The 16,376-nt window shown below is 59.4% G+C and overlaps 1 protein-coding gene across 2 annotated transcripts in view; it reads right to left on the reverse strand.

Annotated features, from left to right (window-relative positions):
• The window catches only part of FLNC (filamin C), a 27,536-nt gene extending 11,393 nt beyond the window's left edge, over window positions 1-16,143 (reverse strand). The window contains exons 1-23 of one of the 2 annotated variants that reach the window (XM_010975641.3): window positions 15,549-16,143; window positions 10,959-11,207; window positions 9,295-9,392; window positions 8,994-9,144; window positions 8,780-8,898; window positions 8,493-8,570; window positions 8,171-8,333; window positions 7,801-8,001; window positions 6,367-6,504; window positions 5,863-5,989; window positions 5,577-5,713; window positions 5,152-5,345; window positions 4,946-5,059; window positions 4,192-4,335; window positions 3,840-3,963; window positions 3,528-3,688; window positions 3,262-3,352; window positions 3,003-3,172; window positions 2,670-2,787; window positions 2,315-2,577; window positions 1,341-1,938; window positions 471-644; window positions 196-358 (exon numbers count right to left, since the gene is read on the reverse strand). In XM_010975641.3, the coding sequence (XP_010973943.2) occupies window positions 196-358; window positions 471-644; window positions 1,341-1,938; window positions 2,315-2,577; window positions 2,670-2,787; window positions 3,003-3,172; window positions 3,262-3,352; window positions 3,528-3,688; window positions 3,840-3,963; window positions 4,192-4,335; window positions 4,946-5,059; window positions 5,152-5,345; window positions 5,577-5,713; window positions 5,863-5,989; window positions 6,367-6,504; window positions 7,801-8,001; window positions 8,171-8,333; window positions 8,493-8,570; window positions 8,780-8,898; window positions 8,994-9,144; window positions 9,295-9,392; window positions 10,959-11,207; window positions 15,549-15,903 (4,130 nt within the window). In that variant the 5' untranslated portion in view covers window positions 15,904-16,143. The remainder of the gene's footprint in view (window positions 1-195; window positions 359-470; window positions 645-1,340; window positions 1,939-2,314; window positions 2,578-2,669; window positions 2,788-3,002; window positions 3,173-3,261; window positions 3,353-3,527; window positions 3,689-3,839; window positions 3,964-4,191; window positions 4,336-4,945; window positions 5,060-5,151; window positions 5,346-5,576; window positions 5,714-5,862; window positions 5,990-6,366; window positions 6,505-7,800; window positions 8,002-8,170; window positions 8,334-8,492; window positions 8,571-8,779; window positions 8,899-8,993; window positions 9,145-9,294; window positions 9,393-10,958; window positions 11,208-15,548) is intronic. The other variant, XM_031455330.2, reaches the window with a different exon arrangement.
• Between the last annotated feature and the right edge of the window lie 233 nt (window positions 16,144-16,376).

Raw genomic sequence — 16,376 nt, forward strand, 5'->3', positions numbered from 1 at the left:
GAGCAGCTGAATAGGGGCTGAGGGCCAGGCTGAGAAGGGACCAGCTACAGGGGCTGCGACACTAGGGGAGGTTTGCACCCTTGATGGGGGATGGGCTGGGGATGAGGCACAAGCAGATGGACAAAGGGGGAGGGCAAGTGGTTGGGATCAGGGTGGCCACAGCTTCAGGGTCAAGGTTAGGAAAGGGAGAGATACCTGGTCTCCACAGTGAAGCGGTTGGCCTTGTTGACCAAGCCACCCTCTAGGCCGGGCCCAAAGGCCCGGACGCGGGTGGGGTCACAGCCCTCGGTCACGCCCACTCGGAATGGGCTCTTGGGCACAGCCACATCATCATACAACACCTCCACCAAATGCACGCCTAGAACCGGACCACAGGGTGCAAGTCAGGATGTGCACGGCCCCCTCCACCCCGCCCCCATGAAAATGCTGAGATCAGATCCCCACTGTCCCCACTCAGCCCAGTCCCTCACCCTCTTCATAGGCCGTATACTGCACTCGGTAGGTGCCATCCCCATTGTCTGTCACATAGGTGTCCGTCTTAGCACCCGAGGGGTTGAGCACGCGAGCTGTCACATGGTTCCCACCCGTGGCCGTGAGGGATCTTGCGTCCACAGTGAACTCAGTGGTCACTTCACGCAGGACACCTGGGTCCCAGGAGACAAGAGCTCAGTGTGGGTTTGGGGCAGCCTTCACACAGCTGCTCACCTCATCCCTCCCTCCCCAGCTCCCAGGTGGCTCCTCCTCTCCCCCTGCTATTCCCCAGTCTGAGCCCAGCCATCCTCTCAGGCCTGTGAGCTCCAGGCCCTGCCACCCACAGCCCCTGCCTCAGCTCCCTTCCCCACATGGTGACATTCTGTTCATGTAAGTCTCCCTATCAGGCTCTGGGCCCCTCGAGGGCAGGTATGGGTCTTACATCTTGCGCCCCCTGCCTCCATGCCCAGCCCAGGGTCTGGTCCCCAACAGATGGTAACTCACATTCACTGAACTGAGCTGAACTGTGTCCTGAATCCTGTCACCCACTACCTCACAGCTTCCCCTCTGCACCATGGAGAGCAAGGTTCTTAGCTTTTTCAGATCAGGGACCCCTTAAGCTGACGAAAGTTGAGGATCTCCCCAGCAAAATGCCCATGGGCAGACGCAATTCTGCCACAAGACCAGAGGCAAAGCTCCATGTCCTGCCCTTGGCTTTGGCTCCTCTCGGGTGTCTGAGCTCTAAGGACTCCAGGGCTGCCCCAAAGCTCCCCCTTCACCTCACACTGCCCCCCAATGCCTTCAGCCCTGCTTCCCACCCGCCCTGACTGGCGCCATGACAGGCTCCTGGCTCCTCCTCCATCACTCACCATGTGGCTCCACACCAGGCCCTGAGACCTTGACCCCACTGGTGTCAACAGCAGGCTGCACATGGACACGGGTGGGGAATTTGGGTACGGGGTGCCCGCCATACTTGATGGTAATGGTGTAGGTGCCGGGGAAGGCGGGGCTGTAGGTGATGTGGTAGGTGCCGTCAGCATTGTTGTGGATCAGCACCTCGGCCTTGACCCCGGCGTCCGACAGGATTTCGATGGTCAGCTCAGCCTCACCCGCCTCCGAGCAGTCCACAGTGAAGGTGGCAGCCTCGCCGGCCTTGCCACGCTCCAGGCCTGGCCCACTGGCCCGCACCTTGCTCGGGTCGAACACGGGCCGGATGGTAGCCTTGAAGGGCGAGCCGGGGATGTGGGCTTCGGCAAACAGGATGTTGATGGTGTACTCGCCCGGCTCCGTGGGCAGGTAGCTGACAGCACATGAGCCATCTCCGTTGTCCTGGCACTCAATCTTGGCCTCGCAGGGGCCCTCCACGGTCAGCCCCAGACCACCTGTGCCCGCCCCCTTGGTGTCGATGGAGAAGGGCGCTGGTGTGCCTACCAGCCCGCCCTTGAGACCAGGGCCGTAAGCACAGACCTAGAGGAAGGAGCAGGTGTGTAGGTTACCTACACCTGGCCTCTCCCATGCCCAGCCTTCATGGCTCCCTGTGAAAGCTAAGCACTTTCAACTGTAGCAGCTACTACAGACTGAATCCTTATAACAATTCCATGTGAGGAAATGGAGGCAAAGAAATTGAATAATTTGTCCCAGTTGGTGGACCTGAGATTGAAGTCAGGCTCTTAATAACTCAGCTGTCTCAAAGGCAGGTCCTGAAGTGGGGGACTGCCTCAGCCCCAGGTCCTTGGCTGTGCTCCCTCCAGGACATAAGACCCTCTGGTCTCTGCCCCTATGACTTATTCATCTTTCCTACAAGCCCCCAATTCCCAGCTCCCGCCAGTCCCCGTCTCCTCACCTTGGAGGGGTCAGGAGGCAAGACACCCTCCACAGTGAAGGGGCTGCCAGGCACTGGGTGACCATCATAGGTGATGTCCACCTTGTAGGGCCCCTCCTCAGGGGGCATGTAACGCACAGCCTGGGTGTCGGCTCCACCCCCAGGTTCCAGTTTGCAGGGGATGGGTCGTCGGGAGGGTGAGGTCATCCGCACGTCCAGCTGGCCCTGACCACCAGCCCCTCGTGTGTTCACAGAGAATGCCTGTTCTTGCCCCACAGCGACCTCTGTATAGAGAGCAAGGGACACAGTGAGCAGAGACTCCAGCCCACCCCAGCCAACACCCCTCACTCTCAGGTCAGCTCTTGCCCCCACTTACTGCTGTTGAGGCCTTGAACTTTGACTTTGCTAAGGTCCAGCGGGGGTGCCACATTCACCACAAAGGGGCTCTTGGGGACAGGATCTCCACCATAGGTCACTGTCACTGCCATGTTGCCCTGTTGGATACAACAGGTCAGAATTGGGTGGCTTAGAAACAGCCTGGCAACATGCCCTTGGCCGATGTGGGCCTGAGGCACAGAGATCCACAGCAAGAGAGGATGGGAGGCAGGAAAGAGGCCAGAATCCAGAAGTGGCCCTATGAGCCTGGAGGAAGGATACCTAGGACCCCAGTCAGCCAGGATGAGTAGGGCAAGGGAGGGGATGGGCACACCTGCTGGACGGCCGTGTACTTGACGGTGTAGGAGTAGTCATGGTTGTCGATGATTTCAAAGTCCCGCACAGCCTCGCCCTTGGCAGCCCCAGCAAAGTGCACGTCCAGCTTGGCCTTGCCAGCTCCCTTGGTCAGCACCGTGAAGTGAGTGGGTTTCCCAACTTCCACACCTGGGGAGCCCACACCAAGATGGTGGTGAGGGACTGGCGGCCACTTACCCCTAATCCCAGCTCAGCCCAGCCCCTTCCCAGACACCAACCTGTCCGGTTCAGCCCAGGGCCCTCAGCCTTGACTTTGCTGGCGTCATGGGATGGGTCCACCTTGATATGGAAGGGGCTGGCGGGGATCTCCTGGAGGGAGAAAAGGCTTGGTCAGGGTGGACATGAGCAGTCTCTGAGGTACACTGACTGCCCACAGGAAGTGCTCAATGGCTGTGGAACTGTTCCCAACGGACAGCCTCTCAAGTTGCTGGCTGAGACTAGGGGGTGCTGCCACCAATGACAACCAAAAGCCAGGTGTGGGTACCTGGTTGGCAAACAGCACCATGATGGTGTAGCGGCCGGCCCCTGGGGGTGTGTACTTGACTGTGAAGGTGTCATTGTCATTCTTGATGATGTCAAAGTCGATGTCAGCCTCTGCAGGGCCCACCACACCGGGGGCGCACTTGATGCCAATGCTCACATCGCCTGAAGGGAGGCAGGCAAGAGGCCATGAGTGTGGGCCTCAACAACCTCCTGCACTCTGCAGCTCTGCCCTGAAATAGGCAGAGGTACTGGCTCCTCCCAGCCAGACCCTGCCCTGGCCCCGCCCCACTCCCCTCCCCACCTCCAGGCCCACCTTGCCCTGCCTCGCTGCAGTCCACAGTGAAGTAGGTGGGCTCATTAGCCTTGAGGCCTGTCTTCTCCACGCCTGGGCCATAGACTTTCACCCTCTCGGGGTGACTGCCCTCTCCCACGTTTACCTGTGGGGAGGAGATGACGCTCAGCACAGTGCCCCTCCATCAAGTCCCATCCCCTCCCCCAGTACTACCAGCACCGGCCTTAGTAGGACCAATCTTAGCCTCTTCGCTGGGGCCTTGAGGTGGGGGTGCCATGACAGGGCTCAGGGCCAGCCAACATCTCCCGCGTGGGGCTCCGCCCTCCCTCTGGGGCCCCGGCAGTGGGTACAGTACAAGACGCAGAGGACGAACCCGGAAGGGGCTCTTGGGTACGTTGACGCCTCCCCAGGAGATGATGATGGTGTGCTTAATGGGCTTGGTGGGCACATAGGAGCAGCGGAAGGTGCCATCGCCATTGGGGATGACTTTGATGTCGATAGGGCAGCCGTCTGCGTCCTGTGGGCATCACCCAAAGCAAGGTTCTTAGAACGCTCCGGCCTCCTCAGAGCACCGGCGCCCTCTGCTGGCCGACACACTCACAGGCCTCGCCCCTGCCACAGACCTCAGAGCACAAGCCTAGTGCCACGAGCTCTGGTGGCCAGGGAGCACCCCGGAAGCCAGGAGATGGGGCTCTAGGCCAACTGTGTGGCCTGTTCTCTCTCAACCTAGGTCTCTGAAATGTGTTGTCAGGGGAGAAGCTCAGCTAAATCAACGTTCCTAAAATTGAATAATGAACTGTTTAAAGAAGAATCATCCTCTTGGACCCAAGAATATATTCATTAACCAAGAATGGACAACAGTTTGAGAAATTCACCTGGGAAACCAATGTCTTACTCAATCAAATCATCTTTTAATTAAAAATTGTTACTATACAAATACATTTTTGGTAAAATGTTTTTAAGATTATCACCAGGAAGAAAACACAAAACTTTAAATTCTCCATAGTTCTTATGGATCCGTGAGAAGCAGTCCTGTGATGCCTGGACACCCCTTTCCCTAACCTGCCCCACCCTCCCAGGGTCCCTGCTACAGCAGTGAGGGGCAGCGAGTTCAGGCAACATGCTACCTGGGCATAGAGCTTCAGGTCTCCCTTGCCAGCTGCGCGGGCATCAATGGTGAACTCTGCTGGCTTGTCCACAATGCAGCCAGTGGGCTCCAGGCCAGGCCCAAAGGCCTTCACCTGTGCAGGAGCAAGAGAAGAGGGCTGGGTTGGGGACTGGAGGCGAGCCATTCACCTTGTCCCGGGCCCATGTGCAGAAGCGGGGACCACACCTTGTCTGGGAAGCAGTCGGGTGGCGCTGGCTGGATGTGGGCAATGAAGGGTGAGTCACGGATGTCCTCATCGTCGCAGATGACATGCACAGCGTACTCCCCTGGCTCTGTGGGCCAGTACCGCACATCGCAGGAGCCATCTCCCTTGTCATCACACTCAATCTTGGCCTGCGAAGGCCCCTCAATGGAGAAGCCTAGGTGTGAGGTGGGGAGGGTTAGAGGGCACAAGAGGCAACTTGGACCCTCAGGCAGGTCCCCCATCACTCCCCTCCCCAGCATCACTACCCTGGTCACCCCCATGTCCCATCTCCCCATCTCATCTCAGACTCGCCAGAATTCCTGCCTCCTGTTCCCCTGTCACTTCCCAGTGTCCCTCCATCACACCACTCCTCAGCACTCCCACCTGCTGCCATCCAGCCACTCACCCAGTGTTCCCACCTCGGTGCCAATGGCCTCCACCACAAAGTCAGCTGATTTTCCCACCTGGCCAGTTTCCAAACCGGGACCCCAGGCCCGTACCTTCTGCACTCCTGCCTCTGGGCTCACCTGTACCTCAAAGGGGCTGAGGAAAGAGAGCTGGTGTCAATGCTGGGCGGTGCCCCCATCAGAGGTACTCCTCCTCCCTTCCCTCAGAGTCCCAGGCAGTCCACCTCCCTCCTCCCACCCTATGAGGGCCCAAACAGGAAGGCACAGGGGTTGCACGGTGCTTACCTGCGGGGAATGGCATAGCCGCCCCACGTGATGGTCACCACGTACTTCCCGGGCACCACGGGGTAGTACTCACACTCGAACACACCGTCCCCAGCCTCCCGCACCTTCACCGGCTCCTCTGTGCCCTCTGAGGAGATGTGGGGAGTAGGGGGATCAATGGCCTGTGAGTCCCAGCTCCTCGATCCCCTTGGGATCCAGAACCCTGGGGACCCAGGCCTAGCCTGAGGGCAGTGTTGCAAGTAGGCAGTGCTGAAAGTCAAGGCAGGGACCACACGTCATCCCCGTGCATAACACCCCGGGGTAGCCATAGGGCAGAGAGCAACATTTCCAGCTTGCAGACAGTGAGACCGAAGCAGATATAAGACAATGTGCACCTCTATGTCTCTTTTAGAGCCCCAACAGGGGTACGTGGTGCTGGCTGTCACTGCCCTCAGGGAGTTAAACCACTGGCCGAATCTCCTCCCTGCACCCCGACCCTCACTGGCCCTGGGCCCTGGCACTCACTTGGTCCTTTGACTGTGACCTTGAGTTCCCCGCTGCCAGCACCCTTGGTGAAAACCTTGAAGTCAGCCACCTCTTTGACACGTACACCCTTGGGCTGCAGGCCCCGCCCAGAGGCACGGCAGGCGTTGGGGTTACAGGCTAGGAGGAAGAGAAGAGGCGAGGTTGGGGGCACTGAGGGGCCCTAGACAGATCCTCAGCCTCCCACCATTTGTCCCCCACCTCCCTGTGCACAGTCCTCCTGACACCCACAGGCACAGGCCATGGCCTCATGCAACCCTCCCCTGGGCTCCCTGGTGCCCCAGACACCACTGGGAGCCCTGCTAGGCAGGGAGCCGGCCACAGCACCCCCAGCCCCCCTCATCAGGCTGGTTATAAGAAACCCTTCCCACTGGGCTTCTCAGAGTCAGTGTCGCTTGAGACAAAGGCATGGCAGAGCCTGGGCAGAGACTTGAGCAGAGACACAGGGAAGGGCCCCTTACCCACCCCAAGGCCATCCACCTAGAACCATCTGAGCCTTCTCAGAGCCACCACAGCAGCTTTGGGAATGACATGCCACAAAACACTCAGCAACACCATGGAACAAGAGGTATTCATATAACAAGAAGCCTGCCACAGATCACAGGCAATGCATGGAAGTCAGCCTGCCACAGAACACTGCCAGTGGCAATGAACCCAGACTTTGCTACTGAACACAGGCCAAAGAACAGTGATCTCAACCTGCCACGGAACACGTAAAATGGCATGGAACTTATGGGTGCCACCAAACAGGCAAGGACATATAATCCAGGCCTGCCACAAAACAGACAATGGCACGGAACTGAGATCTTCATCACAGAACTCATCAGGCAAGTGGCAAGAAACGAGATCTGCCACAGAACATAAGCAAAGGCATGGAACCTGGGGCCTGTCACAGAATGCCACGGAAGGGGGCGACTCCACACCGCTCGGGCCATGCCACACAGCACAGGTGAGGCCAGTCAGCTATGGCCATGCCTGGCCCCACCTCCGCTGGCATGTACTAACGTGGCGCCACTCTCCTGGCCTGGTGGACGATGGGCACAGAGGGGGCGAGAGGCGGCAAGGGCTCTGAGTGGTAGAGAGAGAACCGAGTGGGGGGAGTCACCACCTGAGGGCCTGCCCTACAGGTGCTCACCGTCCCTTTTCCCTCGCCCTTCCATGGTGGCACCTGTCTGGTATCCTTCTCTGAGGCCTCCTGACCCTTCTCAGGGACGGGATGGACAGATGATCTCTCGAGAGCCCCACCCCTTGGCTCTTCCTTCTGCCCATTTTAAGCCTTCAAATGGCTCCCCCCAACCAACCCCTGGATTTAGTGCTTCATTTCCCATGAATCCTGAGACTCAGAATTTGGTGGAAATGCTCTCTGCATCCTCGCCTCAGCGAGGGAGATGGTAGGGATGGGTGAAGGGCCTTTACCTTCTGCCACATGGACGGGGAAAGGACTGCGGGTGATGGGGGCACCAGCGAAGGCCACATGCACCGTGTGGGGCCCCTCCATCACAGGCCTGTATGTGCAGCGGAACGTGCTGTCGCCTTTGTCCTCCAGGGCCACCTCCACTGTGTCCCGCCGGCCTTGCGGGTCCACGATCACCACAGCAACATCACCAGTGCCAGCCCCTGTCACGACAATGGCGATTAGCCCCTATTCTGGACATGCACAGATGCTCAGGGATCCCTCTCCCAAGACCATCCCTCTCTGGCTGGGACCCTGCCCCAGTCCCCCACGCACACCCTCCCCATGCCGTGAGGGGCTGCCCGCCTGAAACCTCCCAGGACCTGTCCTCACCTGCTGTGTAGATGTCAAAGTAGGTGGGTTTGTTGGCCACGTTGCCCACAGGCTCCAGGCCAGGACCACGGGCTGACACCTTGTTGGCATCCCCCAGGGCCATGCCCACATTCACCTCAAAGGGGCTGCGTTCGATGTTCTGGCCAGCAAAGAGCACGGTCACCTGGGGGTCAAGGGCCAGAGGTTAGCTACTAGAGGAGAGCAGCTCTGAGAGGGGGTGGAGGGGCAGAGCAGAGCCAAGGTGGGTGGGAGGTGGGTGGCCGGTGCACGGCCAGGATGTGAATGGAATGGGGAGGTCAGGGGAGGTCCTGTAGGGAGATACCTTGTGCAAGCCGGCGACCTTGGGCACATAGGAGACAGCATAGGTGCGGTTCTTGTCGTTGTTGGGAACCACTTTGGCCTATTGGGAAGGGAAAAGACTGGCAATCACAGTGGCTGTAGCCCCTCCTGACCCCACAGCACCTGGAGGCCCAAACGGTAAGCACCCCGCCCCTGTCCTCAGCACAGTGGGTGACTCTGGCAGCCATCACCAGGCCAATCCTATCGTTGGCCTGTGGACTCTTGTCCCATCCCACGCTAATCCCCCTCGTCCCAGAGGCCTCTCCATACCTCCTCAGTGTGGCCCTCGGGATCCTCGATGTAGACCAGCACCTCGCCCACACCAGCATCCACCGTCTGCACGGTGAAGTGTGCGGGCTGCAGCACAGTGTTGCCCTGGGGCTCGATGCCTGAGGGGCAGAAAGTGGAGACAGATAACTTAGGGAGATCCTTCCAAGCCTGTGCCCAGCTGTCCGGGGCGGGCTGTCAGGGGCTCAGCACATACCAGGCCCATAGGCAATGGCCTTCTTGGGATTCAGCTGCTTGGAGCGAACAGGGGCACCAGGTTTGAGTTTGGCCTTGGGGAACTGGGACAGGTAGGTCATGACAGAATGCTCATCCACATTGGGGTCCACAATCTCCTCGGGGGCAATCACCTGCCACAGAGAGGAAGGGAGTTACAAGGTGCCCTCCTTACCCAGCAACCTCGGTTCTACCCACATCCTGATCAGATATCCCTACAGACCCAACTCCATCCTTGGCCCTCTGGCCCCTAGACTCTCCCACTGCCTGATCCGCCAGCGTACCTGGGGCACCCCGAGCCAGTCGTCCGCCTGCTGCATGGCCTCCCGGGCGTTCTCCACAGGCTGGTTGGGGTCCCAGGCCTCCCAGTCAGGGCAGAGGCCTGAAGAGATGGCAGAGGGAGGCAATGATTAGGGGGAAGTGGTCAGCCAGAATACAGAGCATTTGCTGGCCCAAGACTGTCACAGGCTGTGGGTTCACGCTCCCTCCCACACAACTCTGGGGCCCTGATCAGCCAGGTTTCTGCTGACCCTCTATGTTGTAGCCCATCAGCTGGGATGCCCATCGCTGTTTAGAGGAACGGCAGCCCTCCCGAGCACCAACAATGAGGCCTTTCTGTCCCAGCTGACGCAGCCTGGCACCAGCCCTGTCAGCCAGCCTCCTGCCTGCCCAGGCCCCAGCACTGATCCTGAACACCACACCCCTATAAGGGCACCCCTGGCAGATCTCTCCTGCCTCTTTCCAGCTACCTCTGGGGTGGGCACTCCCCATCCGGCACAAGTCCCTGACCCATCTCCTAGAAGGCCTTCTCCCAGCTGCCCTGAAGCCCTAGATCTCCAAGCATTTCGCACATCAGCCTTGGGGCATGACTCTCTCTCCTTCCTAACCGCCCATTTGGGGAAACAAAGGCATTGAAGGGCCTATTGGGAAAGGATGGGTTCTTCTTTCTGGTCACCCAGAACCCAGCCTTTCTAATGGGAGGAATGCTGAGGTCACTCCTGGGAAGGCTTAATGCTGGGTTACTGGGTGCTTGGTCCAAGCCAGAGCTGGAGAGGAGGGCAATGCTTACTGGTGGGGAGTGGACCAGCTCAAAGGCTGGAATCCATGACTGGCCAGAACAGCTGAGCTCACTGCTGGCAGTCGCATCAGCGTGGGCAATGGCTCAGCAGCTGGGAATGCTTCCCAGGCAGCCGGCCGGTGCCCCCGCCTCCCACCCCCTGCTCCTGGGCTGACCCCAGGCTGGGGGAGGATTCCCCCAAGGGGCCATGGCTCCCTAGAGGCAGAGGGGAAGAGAAGACCTATCTTCTCAGAAGAGGAGGGTCAGAAAGGGAGTAACACATGGGGTAGGGCTCTAGTCCATGACGCTTGTCTTCTCGTGGGCCCTGAGCTGCCCCCACCTGACTAGGCCGGGCCCTACACTGCCTGAGGGTAGGGCTGGGCCACCTGCCACTGGGCAGGGTCACACCAGCCTCGGCCCACATCATCCTGGGTCTCATCCCCTTCTCAAAGCTGTCCCAGGGTCTCATAAAGAGGAGCCTTCTGTGGGTCTAAGTCCTGGCCTTCTTTCTACAAGTCCCACCACATTTCCTCTCTCCTGGCTGAGCAGAAATGGCACCCTTATAGCAAAGTAGGAAGTTCACAGAGCAGGGAGTCGAGGCCTTGGGCTCTGGTTCAGTGCAGCCACAGATAAGCTGTGTGATCTTGGACAAGTCACAGGCCTTCTCCAGACCTCAGTGACCTTGTCTGTAAAATCTTCTCCTGCTATTGCAGGATCTGGCAACTCATCAGGGAGGGCCTAACTCTGGCAGTGGTTCCCAGCTGGACCAGGGAGTCCTGATCTCCCAGCCCTGAGACACTCATTCTGACAAACACAAGCCTCGGCACCACCAGTTCAGCCCAGCTCTCCCTCCAGGCTCAGGGGTCCATGGAGTGCTGCTGGCCTACTCACCAGGGGCACAGTTGTCCACCAGGGCGCCCAGCGCTTTGCCATCCTGCCAGTCACGGTTAAAGTTGGTGATGGGCAGCTGGGGCACCTTGTTCTGGATCCAGCCGAGCAGACGCTGCTTGGGGGTCTGCTTGCGGGCATCCTCATCATCCTCATCCTCCCACATCGGCATGGAGATGGAGTAGTGCAGGATCAGTGTCCAGATCAGGCCTAGGATCAGCTTCAGGTTCCCATCCACGATGGCCTTGCTGTCTGCAGAGCAGAGGGGACAAGCTGGGCTCGGGAGGGCTCGGGAGGGCCCGGGACTCTCTCCCGGCACAGTGCCCTCTCCCCTGCCCAGCTCCTGAGGCTGCTGCTAGTGCTGGGGTCAGGCCTCCTTCTGGAACCTACCCCTTCTCTGCCCACCAAATTCTCTCCTTCCTGCAAAGCCTGGCCCAGAGACCCAGCCCTTGACAAATCCCTCCTTCTCCCTTCAGAAGGCTGTTTCCCAATGTGTTCCTATGGCAAGTAATTTCACCTATAGCACTGCACTTATCAGGCTACAGGCATCCGTGCAATTATGCGAGACTATAAGCCTCTTGGGGTCAGACACTGTTGTTTTGTTTCCTTTCATTTTTTAACACTTTGATTTGAGGTATGCTTGACATACAACAAACTGTACATATTAGAAAGTACAATTGGATACGTTTTTTTTTGAGTCTGTATATACCCAGAAAGCCATTGTCACAAATCAAGATAATAAATGTTTCTGTCCCTCCCCAAAGGTTTCTTTCCTTTGTGACCTATTCCTCCTGTCCCTTCTTGTCCATCCTTCCCAGGCAATAACTGATCTACTCTTAGTCACTACAGATTAGTTTGCATTCTCTAGAGTTCTACATGAATAGAATCATACAGTATGTATTCTTTTTAGGTCTGGCTTCTTTCCTTCTAGATAGTATTTTCTCTCTCTATACTCAGAGTCTAGAACTTAGTAGAATCTCGATAAGTACTGGTTGAAAGAACGAATATTTTAAAACCTGAAGTTGGAGAGAAGTAGAACCAACCTGGTTCCAGCCAGATGCTACTCTGAACACTATAAAAGACTTTTGGAACAAAGTTCTGGGAGGAGAGAGGGGGTACAGTGCATGTTCTGTTAAGGCCTGAAAACCATGCTTTCAAATGACAGGGGCGGCTAGTGAGATTTCACAAGAGCCGGAGGAGTGTTATCCATGTGGACTCAAGTCTCAGAAGCTGAGACTCTCAACTCATCCCCTCCTTTGAGGAAGACTATGGACCAGAACTGGTACCCCACGGTTTTGGGGGACTATTTCTCCTTTAACAGCCAGAGAGAAGTATCCAGGAACTGCAGGTGGCATAGAGTATAGATCATTGGAAATCAGCTTATTTGTAAAAGACAATGCTGGCCTGAAATCCGTCAGCTTCCCTGAGCACTGCTTTTAGGAGGCTGGGAAGGGGTGGAAGACTCAGCCTTGTTTATTGGTGTTGCCTGAGAGATGGGAAAGGGTGGGGCTGGAAGTGCCCCCTTCCACATCTTTTCCTGCCTGCCCCTAGATCTTGGGAGATAACCTTAGGAGAGTGAAGGCCTGGGGGAACCCCAGTATCCCACCCCCCACCCCCGACCTGCCTCAGGAGGGGAATCTCAGTCTCTCTGTCCCTCTGGCTTTGGGCTCTGGCCCCCATGGCTCCCCCACCCTTTCACTGATTCATCCTTCCTTCCCTAGCAGCTCCCCAGGCCCGCCCCCTCTCCCCCTGGCTCCACGGCAGCACAATGGTTTGGCAGCTTGCAGATTCCATGACACACTCACTCCCAGCCTCCCGGTGCTTTGGTGCTTTGGTGCGTTCTCTCTCAAATACACACAGGCCCACAACACTCACACAGTCTTGACACCCAGGGCCTCACAGCCTCTCACAACCCTGACAGCCTCCAAAGCTGGTGCTCACACACCCAGATGCTTCTTACAAACTGGAGCCAGATCCCTGGGAGGGAGGCCTTGAGGCTGCTGGCACTGGGGGTTGGGAGGGGGGTCATTCATATTTGCTGCAGGGAGAGGTTTTTCCCCAGCAACTGGCCCTGGGCCAGACAGCAAGTGGTCCTGGTCAGCAGGAGAGGGGTGGATCCAGAGTCCCACTCTGGGAGCAGTGACCTTCCTCTCCCTCCTCCCCATCGGAGGCCAGGCAGAAAAGGGGAGTTCTGCTCAAGCCAGGCTTCATCCTTTGCACCCCACTGGGGATACCACCAAAAGGGAGGGAGGAGTCTGAGAGCCAGTCCCTGAGGCCACCGCAGGCCTCAAAGAGGAGGGGGAGGAGAGAGGGCCCAGTGAGGGAGGTGCCGGGACAGCTGCTGCCCCCTCCAGCCCCTCCCTCGGCGGTTGGCTCAAGGAGAAGGAATAGCAACTGGGGAACAGCTGCGGGACAGAGCTGCCTCATAGGCCTCTTTGTTCGGAGGGGCTGAGGGGGTGGTGGGGGTAAGGGCACACAGCTCCTTCCACCCAGGCTGAGAACCTGGACCTCCTTCAGGGGGACTGCTCAGCTACCACCCTACTCCTAGAAAGGGAAGTGGGGAGTCTCTGACCTCCTCCCAGGTGCCCAGATGCTCAATTTCAATCCTAAGAGAATGCCCAGGAGGCCACCCCGACAGCCCCTTCCCACCACTAAGTGGGCAGAAGGAACTAGAGGAAGCAGGATGCCCACCTGGCAGCGAACCCTTTACAATCACCTCGGGATTGGGCAGCCCCTGCCCCCTCCCTTCCAGCCTCAGCCTTGGGCCCAGCAGCTGAATTGCTGACAGCTTATCTCACTCGGTGGCAGCAGCAGAGTGAGCCACTTGGCCCAAATGGGGAACAGTTCCCTTCTCCTCAAAAGGAACATAATGGAGGGTTCCCTCCAGCCCCCCAAACCAGTTTTTGCTTCTTCCCCCTCTCCTCCGAGCCGGCCTCTCCACATACAGTTGAGCCAAGGGGGCCGGAGCCAGGCACCACCATGGGGGAGGAGAGAGGTGTGTGTGCTCAGGAAGGATGAGGCCTGGAGAGGGGCTGAGCGCCCCTGCAGCAGGGAGGAGAGGGTAAGGCTGAGCCATTTCCTATAAAGTCTCTGTGAGGCCCCAGGCCCTCCCCTTGAGACCCCATATGGGACAGTCAATCCTGTCGGTCAAATCTCAGCTGCTGAGGGATGAAGGCCCCAGGGCTAACTCCTCTCTGACCCCCGCCCCCCAAACCACACCCGCTCTCAAGCAGCCCTCAGCCCCACTACACACACCAGGGCCCCCTCCCCCACCCCCGTCCTCAGGCTTGTCCTTCTGGAAAGCTCAGAGACATCTGCTGTGTCACGGAGGCAGGGCTATTTCCAGGCCAGAGCGGGTTGGGGGGGGGCAGTATTGGGGCAGGAGGGGGTAAGGCCTAGAGAGGGGACTGGACAGGGCAAAGGGCCGCAGACTGACCTCAGCAGCTAATTCAGGAGGCCTAGAGATACCCTAAGGGAGAGTGGGGTTGGACAGACATTCAATTATCTGAAGAAGTCTCTGGGGCATCCTGGTGGGGCACCTGACCCCCTGTGAAACTCCCTTCCAGGGGCCCCGGAGTGCATCTACGCTCCCCCTCACCACGCTCTTTCTTGCAAATCATAGCAGGGCTCTTAAGAGCTCACCACAGGGATAGGGGGTCTTCCCCAGGTCTCTAGCCTGGGGGGATGACTGCAGGCCTGTGAGGGGAGTGCCAGCCCCTCTCCTCTCAGAGTCCACCCTAGGCTCCCCAGCTCCCAAGCCTAAAGTGCCTCCCCACCCCCACCCAGCACTGACACACCTTCCAAATCTGGTTACACTCAATGACTTCCTCCCTTCTCTAGGCCTTCCCTCCCTCCCCTCAGCCCAGAACATTAGCTGCAGCCAATCCGGGTTTAGAAGGTGGGCTGAGGCCAGGCATGGACTGGAGGGAGCCCCTCCCCCGCTGGCTGAAGCCGGTAAAGGACTGGCAGGGGTTAAGGCTCCCTGCTCTCGCTCAGGACCTTTTTAGGTTTCCGAGGCTGGGCTCTACAGGCTCTGGCCCCTGGGCCTGAACCCAGCTGCTGAGCACATGCCTGCGGGGGCCCCAGGCCCCGCGCCCGCCCGGTCACCAGCTCTCCCTCTGAGCCCTGTGATCGGGCAGTGGTTGGGACCTGCCTTCTGCTCCTCCTTCCCGTTGGAAGTGCCGGGAGGCTGGGAAGCCATTTGCTTTGTTTGGGGGGAGGTGCCCCCAGGAATCAGTAATAGGCATTGGCCCTGTCCTCTCAAACAAGGGCTGGGGTTGCGGATGGCGGGAAAGGGGAAGATGAGTAGAGGCGGGTTGGTGGGAGTGTGCGGGGGAGACTGAAGCTGGAGGATTAAGAAACGGACTGGTCTGGACTCTCCCGGACCTCTTTGGGATGCCGGCCGTCCAGAGGGGTGTGAAGGCAGAGCCCAAGGGGTCTGCATCGGCAGGCGAGAGCCGGGCCGGGGTTCTCTCCCGGTGCCGGGGCGCTCTCTGCCCTTTCGGCTTCCCGCGCGCCCACCCAACACCTGCGTCCCCTGTCCCCATGGGTCAGCCCCGCCGCGGAGCACTACCCCTCCACACCCGCACTGACCGATGGACACGAGCTTGATGTGCTCGCGCTCAAGGAATTCGAGGGCCACAGACACATTCTCCAGCTTCATCTGGCGGAAGTTGGGGCGCGGGTGAAACTTGCGGTACATGCGCTTCTGGCTGAGGACCTCGAGCAGCGCGATGAGGCGCAGCCCGTCGCTGAGGTCGCGCTGCAGGTCGGTCAGGCGCTTCCCCACGCACTTGAGGTGCTCGTTGCACCACCGCGTGAAAGTGTTCTGTTGGATCTTCTTCCATGGCGCGTCCTCCGCCAGGTCCTTCTCCGTGGACGGCATGTCGTCCGCCTCGTCGCCCAGACCGAGGCCCGGGGCCTCGGAGTAGCCGCTGTTGTTCATCATGCTGGCGCAGGCTGGGGCGGGGGCTGTGCTGCCGGCTGGGCTCGGGCTGGGGGCGCTCTGGGCTCGGGCTGGGGGCGCTGTCGGGGCGCTGTCGGGACTCGCGGCTCTGCGCTGCGCGGCTCTCAACTTCTCTCGCGCCTCTGGCGGGACTCGGCGGGCCTCCTTGGCTCTTCAGCCGCGCTCTCCCTCTCTCTCTCTTTCTCCCTCCGGGGGCGGAGCGGTGCTCGGGAAGTGCGGGCCGGGCTGGGGCGGGGGGTTTAAGAAGCCCCTGGGCCGCGTCCCCCCCGCCGCGCCCGCGGCCCCCAGGTCCACGTCAGAGCGCCGGCCTCCCAGGAATGCCGCCTGGCCCGCGGGTGGGGGCCGCGCCGACCCGGCCGGCCCCGCCTCCCTCCCTCCCCTCCCCCAAGTGGCCGGCGGGCGGGAGGGGGCCCTCTCCCCTGGCCGGGGTCTGCGGCCCCGCGGGCTTGGGACCC

This window comes from Camelus dromedarius, chromosome 7 (assembly GCF_036321535.1).
Source record: "Camelus dromedarius isolate mCamDro1 chromosome 7, mCamDro1.pat, whole genome shotgun sequence".
Classification (NCBI taxonomy): Eukaryota; Metazoa; Chordata; class Mammalia; order Artiodactyla; family Camelidae; genus Camelus; species Camelus dromedarius.